The 14176-nt window shown below is 44.7% G+C and overlaps 1 protein-coding gene across 3 annotated transcripts in view; it reads right to left on the bottom strand.

Moving 5' to 3' along the window:
* Positions 1 to 14176, bottom strand: part of Vgll4 (vestigial like family member 4) — a 115523-nt gene that overhangs the window by 79021 nt on the left and 22326 nt on the right. Inside the window, exon 1 of one of the 3 annotated variants that reach the window (XM_028753591.1) lies at positions 7617 to 7714. The exons of the other annotated variants lie outside the window; for them this stretch is intronic. Within the exon in view, the coding sequence (XP_028609424.1) occupies positions 7617 to 7647 (31 nt within the window). The 5' untranslated portion in view covers positions 7648 to 7714. Of the gene's footprint in view, positions 1 to 7616; positions 7715 to 14176 lie in introns of those variants that run through there. 3 annotated transcript variants of the gene reach the window in all.

Below are 14176 nucleotides of genomic sequence, written 5' to 3'. Positions count from 1 at the left end.
TAGAAGCAGAGAACACACCCCTGAAGACTGTCCTCTGACCTCCGCAGGTGCTGTGGCAGGCGTCCTCTCCCCGTCGCGCACAAAATAACTCTCATAAAAGAAAACTGATCTTAACTCTAATTGAACAGTTATGTCACGGTCTCAGATGTGCTTCTCTGCCTCTTCCTCACAGCTCGGCGGCCTCTCTGCCCTTGCTCTTTCCTTGTGTTATTTTGAGAGTACTCAAGAGATTTTTTTTTAAGTTTCATAGTTACCTTTTTTTATAAATGACATTTCTTACAAAAATGGAGTTCTAACCATTGCTCGCCAAAATGAAAGAAATGCCCCTATCCTCATCTGTTCAGATCCCAACAAGCCTCACTCCTATTCCACCCCCACTCCACCGCTGATGCCATCAGGCACACCGCAGACAGCCCACACCCAGAGGCGAGAAAGCACTAAGTGAGAAAACACCAGGGGAGCAGCTGGAAGGTGCAACCAACCAGGTTCCATCCCTGTGCACATCAACCATCAGCAGAGATTCAGAATCCCAGACTAGATGCTGCTCCAGTTACGCCCACCTGTGGCTGTCTCTATAGCCATCCTCATAGATGAGTCTGTAACCGACTCACCAGGTGCCTGGATTCCAGGAGAATGAGTGATTGGTACCATCTTATATCCCCAAGAAATCATGGATGCATATTAACTACATGTGAACCCTATCCTCAGAGTGGCAGATTCCTTCCCAGAATTCCTTCCTTCCTTCTGCCACTCAGTACTTAGACACACCCTGACTATGTGAAACCTCTCCTCTTCCTTAGAGATCTCTAAGAAGGGAGCATAACCCCTGCCTAGTGGCCTGAACACTCCTCAGAGCCTACACTATGTTGCTGTCTCTCTGTCTGCACCCTGATGTCAATGACTCTTCTGACAAATGTCTTACCCAAAAGGACCTTATTGTCCCCCTCCAGCCCCAAATAAGAGTCCTTGCAGAAGAGCAAAGGACACAGTGTCTGTCCCTTCTACACATAAGTTCCTGACCCCTTACTATATTCCTGGATCTGTTCTAGACACTCTAGACTATAGACGTAACAGAAGCAGGAAGCTCTACCCCAGAGCAGAACATCCTAGTATATGTAGGGAACAGGATAAAATTTTGAAAAATAATAAAGTGGGACACCATGATTTAACCAGTGGTGGGTCAGAGTGGGAGACAAGGAAGGTCCCTCTAAGAGGGTACGTTTAAAGAGAGCACATGAAGACATCTGCACATGAAGTTACAAGGACTTGTAAAGGCAGAACTTTCTGAGCTGTAAAAGGGCAACTGCAAAGGCCCTGAGGTCCTGAGGAAGATGCTTATCTGCGTGGCAGAGAAGTCAGCTTAGCTCAGAGATTACCTCAGGCCTTCTGGCATTGCCTCTGTGTGGGACAGACAGCTAAAGGAAGCTTCTGGGCTTCCCATAGGAAGATTCTGGGCAGGAGCTACACAATCTGATCGACAGTTCTAAAGTATCTCGTGGTGAGACCTGAGGGAAAGGGCATAGGGTCAGAGGCAGTGGGGCATCAGGAAAGCTGTTGCCATCATCCAGGCAAGAGGTGGTTTATGAAAATACGGGTGCTGGCAATGGGGACAGGAAGAGGTGGCCAGGTTTGGGACAAACACAAAGGCAAAGCCAGCAAACTTACCAACTGTAAGACTGGACCCCTGTTAACAACAGCAACGAAAAAACTTCAATTTATTTACATGTACATACATGTGTTTGCCTGAATGTGTATACGTGCACCATGTGTACAGTGCCTGGGGAGGCCAGAAGAAGGCATCAAATCTGGAACTGGAGTTACAAACAGTTGTGAACAGCCACATGGGTCCTGGGAATTGAACCTGGGTCCCCTGCAAGAGTTGCAAGTGCTCTTAACTACTGAGCTATCTCTGCAGCTCGATGGGTCAACAAAACTTTTAAATGTATACTTGAGCATCACTGCTCCTTACACTGAAAGGGGGGAGAAGAGTTGAAGCCTGGAAACTTTTCCTGTACCAGGTCACCTTCAGAAACTACAGAAAGGGTTGGGTACGTATTCAATATTAGGGTGCATACTGTAGCTGGTCTTGAACTTGAAATCCTCTGGCCTTAGCCTCCCTAATGTTGGGATGTCAGGTGGCTCCACCATGCCCAGCCTCCCCACCCACCTTTGCTTCTTTCACTGAACAATTCCAAGTGTTCTAAGCAACAATCCCTGTAGAAAGGAGGCCGGGCAGTGGTGGCGCACGCCTTTAATCCCAGCACTTGGGAGGCAGAGGCAGGTGGATTTCTGAGTTCGAGGCCAGCCTGGTCTACAGAGTGAGTTCCAGGACAGCCAGGGCTACACAGAGAAACCCTGTCTTGAAAAAAAAAAAAAAGAAGAAGAAAAGAAAGAGAGAGAGAGAGAGAGAGAGAGAGGGAGGGAGGGAGGGAGGGAGGGAGAAAGAGAAAGAAAGAAAGAAAGAAAGAAAGAAAGAAAGAAAGAAAGAAAGAAAGAAAGAAGGAAAGAAAGAGAGAGAGAGAGAAAGGAGCCACGGGCATCCCTACAGATTCTCTCTGGACCATCGTGACATAGTGAACCTGCATCCTGGATACATGTACTCATCCAGCATCTCCAACCCACTTAAAGCTCCTCTGACCCACTCACCTCCACATCTGTTGCAACAGCCAGAGGTATACGGCTGGAGACAGAAGCCATAGCTGGTATGCAACAAAGGGCAGGTGAGTTTTCTGATACCATCCCTCCATCTTGCATAACATTATCATATGTTTCATCTTCAGAGTGCGTCACTTCAATCTGCTTAAAGGTAGAGAGTGACTGTCTGTTCTGTGACAGAATCCCGCATACCTCTTATCTGTTGGCTTTATCTTCCCCATTATGCTGCACAATCAGGAAGAATCATTTCAATTCATCTTTATATAACTCCTGTGCATTGCCAGCAGGCAGATGCAGCACACGGAAGGGCCGCAATGAATATTCATACTAGACTAGGCTGTGGCTCAGTGGCAGAGCATCTGCCTGACATGCATGATGTTCATGGAAACCAATAGAACAGAATAAGAGATACCACAGTAGGGTGGGACAGCAGAGAAGGTCCAGCAGGGAAGTCAGGTAAGGAGAGTTAACTCTAAAGCTTGACATCAGACCTGGCTTGCCATTTGATTCCAGAACAAAGGTTCCCTGCAAACAGAACTTCTGACTTGTGTCCTTGTGGTATCGAGTTCCTATCTTTTGGTTTTTTGTTTACTTACTTGGTTGGATGGTTGACTGTTTGTTTGTTTGTTTGTTTGGGTTTTGGGGGATTGTTTTGTTTGAGACAGGGTCTCATTATACAGCCCTGGCTGTCCTGGAACTCACTATGTAGACCCGACTGGCTTCAAACTCAAGAGATATCCACCCCCCATGCCTCTTCCTCCCAAGTGCTGGGATTAAAGGCGTGCATTACCATCTTGATTTCCTGTCTTTAAATTATAGGAAACAACACGTTTCTTCAAGATAAAGAGAGGAAGCAAGACAGAAAAGGGGGAAAAAGGAAAAGAAGAAATCAGACTATACCAATGTAATTTTCAAATCACTAGGAAGGCAGAGACAGAAGAATTTACTTACATAGTGAATTCCATGCCATACAGGGCTATATGGTGACCTCCTCAAAAAGAGAGAAAGAAAGAAAGAAAGAAAGAAAGAAAGAAAGAAAGAAAGAAAGAAAGAAAGAAAGAAGGAAGGAAGGAAGGAAGGAAGGAAGGAAGGAAGGAAGGAAAGAAAGAAAGGGAGAGAGAGAGAGAGAGAGGGAGGGAGGGAGGGAGGGAGGGAGGGAGGGAGGAAAGAAGGAAACAGTGTGTGGGTGTGTGTGTGTAGAGAGAGAGAGAGAGAGAGAATATATACATGAATATGTGTGTGCCTGTGTGTATGCCTGTGTATGTGAATATGTGTGTGCTTCTGTGTGTGTGTGTGTCTGTGTGTGTGTCTGTGTGTGTCTATGTGTCCGTGTGTGTGTGTGTCTCTGTGTGTGTGTGTGTCTGTGTGTCTGTACTGGTCTTAAATTCCTGGGCTTGAACTTAGTGTGCACGTGTGAAGATCAGAGGTCAACTCACAGAAGTCAGTTCTCCTCTCCCCACGAGTCCCATGGCTAATACTCAAGTCCTCAAGCTCGGCAGCAAGAACCTTCACCTGCTAAGCCATCTTTCTGGCGGAATAAAATTTTCCCTCAAGTAGGTAAGAAGAGCAAACTCTAACCACACAAAGTACAGTAAATGCAAAATCCTAATAATGGTCCTTAGTCATTGTCATCAAATATCTTCCACTGCCCGGCAGTACATGTGTGATTTCATACAACTGTAGCATGGTTGGTTTGTTTAAACCAGCATCAACACAAGCCCATGAGTCAAGAATTAACCCATTAGTGACTCCAACATCACTAGATGACAAGAATCTGTCTGCATCATTAATAATCATTTGGTACTGCTGCTGGGCTTGTGGTTCACACAGGCTGAGCCATCATGACACAGTGCACACTGCTGCTGGGCTTGTGGTTCACACAGGCTGAGCCATCATGACACGGTGCACACTGCTGCTGGGCTTGTGGTTCACACAGGCTGAGCCATCGTGACACGGTACACACTGCTGCTGGGCTTGTGGTTCACACAGGCTGAGCCATCATGATGCACACCATACATCTGTCACTACACAGCTGTTTCTTTTCAACTCATCTTCCATGAAGCCACTTTCTAAACCTCTGCTGTCAACTCAAGGCCAAGCAAGCACTTCAGCAGGTGAAATGTCTCTGTTGTTTGGTTGGTTCTGCAGAACCCAGGGCCCTGCTCCTGCCAGGCAAGGTTCCATCACACAGGAATCCCATTAGCCTCAGGCCTCATTTCCTTTCTCCATCCTTCCCAACCTATAGCCTCTCACATTTAAGAGAAATAGACTTGCTATATTACCTAGGCTGGCCTTAAAAGTCTTGATCTCAAGCAGTCCTCCTGCTTCAGCTTCCAAGTAGCCACAATAATGGGTGGAAGCCACAGTACCCAGGTGCATGGCAGTTTCTTTATATTTAAAATAAGACATGTTTCCACTCCCTTCAAGGTGACATGCTTATACTTCCAAGTGTCTCCAGCTCTGAATGAGAAGGATCTCAATCAGCTGAGTGGCAGAGGCCCCTTCAGAACTTATGCGTGTAGGTACTACTTAATGTGCTGTAATGTAACTAGGGACCCAGCAAGAAGTGTCTGAACATCCATATCCCAGACAGGTTTTCAATCTGTGTTATATAAGTGAGACCATTAATACCTCCATTAAACACTAGCAAAAGTCACTTTTTTTTTCTGAGACTAAAGCGGACATGAATACAACTTCTGTCAACTTCCTATGACATTTTCCCCACATCCTCGGTGGTAGGAAAGTGTGTAAAAGTGTGAATGTGAATGAAAGACAGTAAATAAAACAGGGCCCTCCAGGACATAAAGGAAAACGAAGATCTAATCCATCGAAGTTGGTAATTATGGGAAAATCCCTAACCTGCTTTTTAGCTTCTGTAGTTCTGCTTCTGGCTAACTGTTCTTATTAATTGAAGTATGTCTACCCAGACATGGCTTTTGTGTTTAAAGTTCTTCCTGAGATACAGTTTTCCACCAGCTAAGAAAGACTTTCTCTTGGCCTAAACCCACATCGGAGCAGTCTTCTCTGGTGGATCCTACATGACAGTACCCAGGATCCATCTTGTGCTTAGGAAGATGATGGTATGGCCTCAAGCACAGATGAATGAAGTCTGAGGCACTTAGATAAACACCCCAGACCTCTGTAAGAAAACTCCAAAATGCTATCTTGCAATAATAGTCAATTGAGAAAAAAAAAAGCATTACCTTGGTAAAGCCCTGAGCTTCCCAAAGTTTCCAGCACATACTCACTTTCAAAATAGCCACTCTTGGGACTTGGTGTCAAGCACACCACCACCCAGAATCTAGAAGCACTTCTGAACACAGAAGCATAGAGACCCGTCCCTGAGAGGCAGTGAGCAGAGGGGTCTCACTCTGAGGGGTTATCAGCTAAACTTTACTTTTGGTTTTGTTTTTTGTTTGTTTTGTTTTGAATTCAACTGGGTAAATTCCACAAAGCCAGACCCCTGGCTCAAAGCCCAGGATTCCAGAAAGTCACATGCCTCTCAAAAACAGATTCTCAAAAATGCCTGGAATCTTTTTTTTTCCTAAATATCATCTGCCTAAAATTCTAGTCAAAACTCTTGATCCCCACCAACTAGATGACCTCTCTCTGCCTACGAGCCTCTCTCTTTCTTTGGCTCCCTTCAGGTTCTGCACTGTGCAGCTGTTGCTGGCTGTCCACGTAGACAGCACCCATCACCATAAAACAGCAAATCCACATACATCTGCCCTACCAAGATAAAACAGCAAATCCACATATATCTGCCTTACCAAGACAGGTTTCTTGACCAAACTATGCTACGAAGTAAGAGGGAGAATTTTTTATTTGTTTATTTATTTTACTAAGTACCATTATTTCAAGCAGAATAAAGAAAATCAAGAGAATAGATGGATAGGGGTTTTCAAACACACCCCTCCAACCTGAGAGCAATGATCCCACAGGGTAGAAGGAGAGAATTAACTCCCACGAGTTCTCTGACTTCTGACCTCTTTGCATGTGCAGTGTGGTATTTGGGCATCTGTGTGGACATGTATGCATGCTTGTGTGCCTGTACACACACACACACACACACACACACACACACAAGAAAGGGCTGGGAAGTTCATTGGTAGAGTACATACTTAGCGCACATGAGGCCCTGGGTTTGATCCCAACATCAAGTAATAAACACTGAACCATGGTCATGATATCCAAAGATTGGAGATCACAGGGCATGGTGGTGCATACCTTTTTCTCTCAGGACTTAGAAGGCAGAGGCAAGTGGATAATCACTGTGAGTTTGAGGCTACTCTTATGTATATAGTGAGTTCCAGGAAAGCCAGAGCTACATAATGAGACTGTCCCCTCCACCCCCCAAAATGATATTCTAATATCACTGAGTTATATGATTGCATTATACTTAAACATAATGTGTACTCAAACCTGAAGAGAGCTAAAAGCCCCATGTACTCCATGAAAGTGTCCCTCATGCACATGGTCCCAGCACTAAAGGATGTAGAAACAGGATGACTGCTGGGGCTTGCTGGCTTCCAATCTAGCCGAGACAATGGGAATAATGTTCAAGAGATCCAGCCTCAAAGGAATAAGCAGAGTGGCAGAGGAGGATAAGGAATATTCTCTTCTGGTCTCTGCACATGCATAGGTATATGGACCTACACACACACACAGACACACACACACATACTAAGTCCATCCCTATAGGAGTTGGTCTCTGTGCATATCCATAGGTGCATGCATCTACACACACACACACACACACACACACACACACACACACACACACACACACACAAAATACATGCCTATAGGAGTTAGTTAACAATATAAATTCTTCCTTATAGGGCTTCCCCTCCAGTGAGGGGCTTAGATCTTGCACACTGCATGTCCTGGTTAGGTTTCCATTGCTTTGACAAAGACCATAACCAAAAGCAACATGGGGAGAAAAGATTATTTCAGCTTACATGTCCTAATGTTCTGATCACTGTCCACCATCAGGAGAGATCAGGGCAGGAACCCAAGGCAGAAACCTGGCAGCAGAAACTGAAGCAAGAGACCATGGAGAAACTCTGCTTACAGGCTTGCTTGGCCTGCTTTTTTATATACCCCAGAATCATCTGATCAGGGCTGGCACCACCCACCAAGGGCTGGGCCCTCCCATATCAATAATTAATCAAGAAAATGCACACAGACTTGCATACAGGGTAATCTTGTGGAGGTATTTCTCAATTAAGATTTCCTTTGCCCAGATATGGTCAGGTTTCTGTAAAGTTGAAAAAACAAAAAACAACCAGCATTCTATAACATCAGAAAGTAACAAATACTATAAAAAGAAGTATGGACAACCTTGCTAGCAGACCACCACTGCTGAGCCGAAGCGTACCTGGTCAGCTAACAGTGTGCATGATCGAGTATCTCAATAATGCAGGACAGAGGAATAAGCAAAGCCCTGTGAACAAGGGTGCATCTTCAGCATCCCTGTTTCCTGATACTTTAAACACTGAGTGAAAACGGCATCCTGATGATGCAGCCCCCACTCAGCTCCCAGAAAGCTGGCAGCTGGACTTCTGAATCCTAGGACCCTCTGAGAAACCTGACCAGCTCAAGAAAAAAGGCCTGGGCCCTGAGGCTAAGGGCTCCCCAGATGGTCCTCAGGGATCACCCTATACTGGGACTCAAACCAAAAGTTCTATACACAGAATTTCTGAATTCAATCATTCCTTCCATTCCTAAATAATTAGATATTTAGCAAAGTTCAAATGTGGCAAAGTTCAAATCAAAGAAGCAACACAAGCCAGATGTGATGGCATACACCTCTAATCTCAACACTTGGGAGAGAGAAGCAGGTGGATCTCTGAGTTCAAGGCCAGTCTAGTCTACAGGGCAAGTTCCAGGGCAGCCAGGGCTTCACAGAAACCCTGTCTTGAAAAAAAATATAGCCAAGTGGTGGTGGCACACGCCTTTAATCCCAGCACTTGGGAGGCAGAGGCAGGCGGATTTCTGAGTTTGAGGCCAGCCTGGTCTACAGAGTGAGTTCCAGGACAGCCAGGGTTATACAGAGAAACCCTGTCTCAAAAAACAAAAACAAAAAAACAAAACAAAAATATATATATATAGTATATAACATATATTTGTATAATATATTGTAATGTATTATATTGTATAATATACACATGTTATATAATATGTATATGTTTATGTATAATATAATATTTATTTTATTAAAATATTAATTAAAGAAAGCAGGGTAGGGTGAGAATGGTAGAGCATGTGTTTAACATGTATGAAGTCCAAGGTCTGATACCCAGCAACGCGCACACACACACACACACACACACACTCACACACACACACTCTTCTGAAAAATAAATGAACTTTAAAAAAAAAACAGTTACCTCAAAGTAAAATACCACCCATCAAATCAAGTATGGTACTTTAAAAAACTATAAGAAAGAAAATGACATCATTAGATTTTTAAAAAATAATTAATAAAAAAATAATTAATGGCAGTATTAGAAAATAAAGTTGAGGCCAGACTTTTGAGAGTAGCCTGTGCAAGAGGCAAGGGGTCTGTCTTAGCAGAGGGAGAGAGGATGAACGGGGGGGGCAGGGGTGGGGGTGGGGGGACAAAACAACTAGAGCAGGGCAAGATGACAAGAAGGGACACAGATGAAAAGCTGGCCATGTCAGGTACACAAAACCAGAAAAATTCTGTTGCCAGGGAGTTAGCAGACACAAGCAAAGTTAACAATAAAATTATATACAAGGTACCCAGGAAAGAATTCACAGGTTGAAGGGTTGTCTGAGCTGCCAAATGGAGAAAAGACAAACAAACAAACAAACAAACCAAAACCATCTACCACAATTGAGGCTCAGGGATACAGCTGGCAGAGGAGTAAGCCCTGATACCCTACCTGGAACAGTATAACTACAGTTAACAACAATCATGCTTTAAAATACAGAGAGGGTGAGGATAGCTGAACCTGGGACCTCACACAAGATAGGCAAGCAATTTACCACCAAGCTATGCTCCCAGCTCAGAGAAAGGATTTTGAATGTTCCTAAGTGTAAATAAAAAAATACAGGTTTGAGCAATTAGTAAGCCAGTTACCTTAACCTGATCTTTAACCAGGACAAAATATTACATGGTATCCCCAAAATAGGTATGGTTGCTATGTATCAATCAATTCTTATTTAATATAAACTCACAAGACAATGTTGCAAATTTTCAGACCAAGAGTGACAAAGAGGTGATTCCCAACAGTTTTCTGAGAGGAAAAAAGTGGGTTCCCCATTGAGGACAAAAGCCCTGAATAGCTCCTAGCTGTGTACAGCCACAGTCCAGAGGCTGGGGAGAAGAGAAGAGTCCCTGCCAACCTGGGCCTCAGGGCAAAACCTGTGTAAAAAAGGGAGGGAGAGAGGGTGAATCGTCCCATTTCCTAACAGATACTCAAGGCCAGAAGACGCCATGTTCACATACATCCACAATCCTGAAGGAACGCTGCAAACAACGCTATGCTAGTCAAGCTGTCAATCAATGCGAGCAGAGCATCTCAAAGGCCTCTGACCTCCCTCTGCTCTTCCTCAGGGCAAGTGATAGAACAACCCTGAAAGACTAACCCAGAGGAAGATGAAGGACTTCTTGGAATGAGGGTGAAGAGGGACCCCGGGAAAGCCCAGCTTGCATCCCAGTCACCTGAACACACCAGCCTGGCCCCACATCAGTCCTTTCCGACTCTAGAAGCCATGGTCACCTGCACTGTCTCACTTAACTCCTTACATGACTCTGACACAGCAGCCCCCATTCATTGCTACTGTGCCTTTTTCTTCTTTTTGAGAATTTCATAAAATGAATATCGATGGAGGGGTCATCCTTGAAGGAGACTCCCCTTTCTTAGCAGCCATTGATTGCCTATCACTCCTTATCTGGGGGTGGGGGCAGCTTGTGACGTTAACCCCACCCTGAAATGTCTACTGGTATTTTCATTGTTCGGGTCTTGGTTACGAGGGTATATTGTTAAGATTTCTTGGGAGCAGCTCCCTGTCATATGTAGAAGATACCATCTCGAAGCAGACGGGGCCTTTTACTTAATTGAGGCTTAGAACAATTAATCTCCAGGGTCACGTGGCTGTCAGAGGCAACCCCAGGCAGTTGGTCTTTTGCAAGTATAGTCATGACCTCAGCAGCATGTTAGAAGAAGCACTCACTCAGACATCTGAAGAGTCAGGACAAAGAAACAAGATGGAGGGACTAAGTCACAAGACTGAGAAAGAGATGAACCCTGGGTGGGTAGCAGACAGTGTTCCAAGGGGACTGGATTCTGAGCTTCTCAGAAATACCAAAACCCACAGGTACTGAAGTCTGCTAGGTACAATGGCGGGTCTTCTGGATACCTGAAATGTCTCTAAATGGCTGGTGAGACAAATTCAACCAATATAAACTGTGCACCAATCATTTCTTACTGTATTCTTTGTAAGAAAAAGTCTACACATGTTCCATACAGATATAATTTTTTGTTTTGGAATTTTCTTTAAAATATATAACACTTTTCATTCTTTGAAAATATCACAATTTTTTAATTATACACTTTTAAAATTAGATTTATTCATTTTATATTTTATGTGTGTGTGGTCCCTGCATGTATATACGTGCACCATGCTCATGCTCGGTGCCCTCTGGAGGTCAGAAAAGGACATCAGACCCCCTGGAGTTACCCTCGGTTATAAACCACCCTCTAGGTGCTGGGAATTGAACTTGGGTCCTCGGCAAGAGCAAGAGTGGAGCCATTTATGTAGCTTGAACTTGTCATAAATGTACACAGTGTACACCGTGTACACCGGTCATATCCAATCCATCATGCCCTCTCCACCTCCCCCATCTTATCTCCCTCCGAACTTTCCTACGGCCCATGTCCAATCAGCACTGCCCACATGTACATGAGTGTGCAGCCACTGGACTCAAGCCGCCTACTCAGTGTACCCACTATGAAAAGCCCAGAAATGAAAGACCAGCAATACTATTTCCTGACTTTAAAATTTTGTTGTCCCCTTCTCCCAAATTTAAAAGGAAGGATAAAGGAAAAAGTGGTAAGTAAAGAGGAAAGACTGAGGAAAATATGAGGAAATGGAGAAGAAGAAAAGGATACTCCGGGGGCTGGGGCATCACTTAGTGGGATGGACCTGCATAGCAAGTGTGACGACCTGGATTCCATTCCCAAAAATGGCAGAGAAAAAAGGCTGGAAATGCAGGTCTCAGAGTTTACAAGGTGGCTTTAGAGCATCCTATCACACTAGCATCAGGTGAGAAGCCTCACTCCTTACTAAGTCAGCATGCCCTTCAAAACATGTCTTCCGGTGGCATCACAATACAAAGGAGCACACTGCCCGCTGCCTCACCGCTGCACTTGCTGTTGTGAGCATCCCTAGGCTCTGCCATGGGGATCCTCTCACTCTGCTGGCTTGGTGACTCACAAGCCAGCTCAGGGCTTTACTCGGGTACTTAGCTTCACTGTGTCCTGGAGACTGAATTTAGAATCTCAGAGACAAGCTGGGAAGCATGTTGTATTCCTGACTTACACCCCAGCTGGTCAGTTAAAAGGTAAATTGGTTCATGGGAGGGTAAAACACTAGATAGAAAGCAAAGCTATAAATGTATTATATAATAAGTTATCTGCTCCATAAACCTTTACAGAAGCTCACCGGAACAAGGGCCACTGGGTGTGGTAGCGCACGTGCAATCCCGACAATGGGGAAGAGAAGAAAAGTCTTAGAACCCCTTTCAAGACCAGCCTGGGCCACAAAGCAAACCGGCCCCAAAATGAGACAATGTCTGTCCTTACAAAAAGGAATCTGGCTAACATCTGACACCTGTTCTGCCAGACTAGCCAATTGAACTATTTTTAGATCTCTTAAGCGATGAGGCAATAAACACCATTTGGTTAATCATTTCCAATCAAAGCAGACACATGGCAAAAACTACCCCGGTGGAGCTGAAGCACACCTATTCAAAGTCTAATTTGTACTAATAGGTTAATGCCGGACTCAGTGTAAACAGGTCTGATTCTCTGTGTATATTCCCTGCATTTTACTCCTACACCATAATAGACACTTCCCACTTCCGTTACATAAAAATACACTTTCCTATTGGGTACAGTGGCACAAGCCTTTAATCTCAACACTGGGGAGGCAGAGGCAGGTGGATCTCTGTGAGTTCCTGGCCAGCCAGGGATAGATAAAGAGACCACGTCTCAAAACAAAACAACAATAAAACCCCTTTCCCATGCACATACTGGCAGAGCTGGGTGGACTCAATGACTTAAAAAGAAACTGTACTGAGATGGAAGGTAACAGCTGGAGGGTGGGCCAAGGAGACAGAGCCAGGGACTGGACGAGAGTCGGTCAAAGTGTATTGTATGCGTGGATGAAATTCTCAAACACAAAGAAGAAAAACATACTTTTCTGTTTGTTTGTCTTTTGGTTTTCAAGATAGGGTATCTCTGTCTAGCCTGGCTGTCCTGGAACTCACTCTGTAGACCAGGCTGGGCTTAAACTTAGAGGTATCCTGTCTCTGCCTCCTGAGTGTTAGGATAAAAGGCATGGTCCAGCCCTGCCTGCTTTCTTTTTCTGTTTTATTGCTGTGTTTTCTGGAACAGAGTCTCACTAGGTTGACCGGACTGACCTAGGATTCACCACCTAGCCAAGGATGACCTCAAACTCACAGGCCTCCTGCTTCAGTCTCCCCAAGTCTAGGGCTGTCTTGGGTCTTCTTCACTCTTAGCTACACTTCTCCTGGGGCTCTAAACCCACAGACAATGAACATGAACAACTCAAAGCTTCTATAGCTGTACACAGTAAAACCCTCTTTATAACACCTACAGGCCGTTCACTGTGCTAACAAAGAACTAAAGAACAAGGCACTCAAGCTAATGTTTTGAGTCACAAATTCTAAGAAAGAAAGAAAGAAAGAAAGAAAGAAAGAAAGAAAGAAAGAAAGAAAGAAAGAAAGGAAGGAAGGAAGGAAGGAAGGAAGGAAGGAAGGAAGGAAGGGGGAGGAAGGGGGAAAGAAAGAAAGAAAGAAAGAAAGAAAGAAAGAAAGAAAGAAAGAAAGAAAGAAAGAAAGAGGAAGGAAGGAAGAGGGAGAGAGGGAAGGGGAGTGGGGGGGAGGGAGAAGGGGAGGGGGAGAGGGAGAAGGAAAGGGAGGGGGAGAGGGAGAAGGAAAGGGAGAGGGAGAGGGAGAGGGAGAGAGGGAGAGAGGGAGAAAACCAGTCAAATATCCAATACAGGGGCCGTTAATAATGTCTGTCGCACAATAAATTGGTAAAAAACCTTTTAAAGGATATAAAAATAACAGTTAATAAAAGTCTTAGGAGAGCTGGAGAGATGACTCAGCAAGTTAAGAGTCTGGACGGCTCCTGCAGAGGACTCAAGTTCAGTTCCCGGCACCCATAGCAGGGCTCAGAACCACCTGTACCTCCATCCATCTCCAGGAGAGCCCGTGCCCCGGCCTCCACAGGCATCTCCAGGA

This window comes from Grammomys surdaster, unplaced genomic scaffold (assembly GCF_004785775.1).
Source record: "Grammomys surdaster isolate TR1022 unplaced genomic scaffold, NIH_TR_1.0 125950, whole genome shotgun sequence".
Taxonomy (NCBI): domain Eukaryota; kingdom Metazoa; phylum Chordata; class Mammalia; order Rodentia; family Muridae; genus Grammomys; species Grammomys surdaster.
The sequence above is the reverse complement of the archived record's forward strand: the minus strand, read 5'-3'. Positions and strand labels throughout refer to the sequence as shown.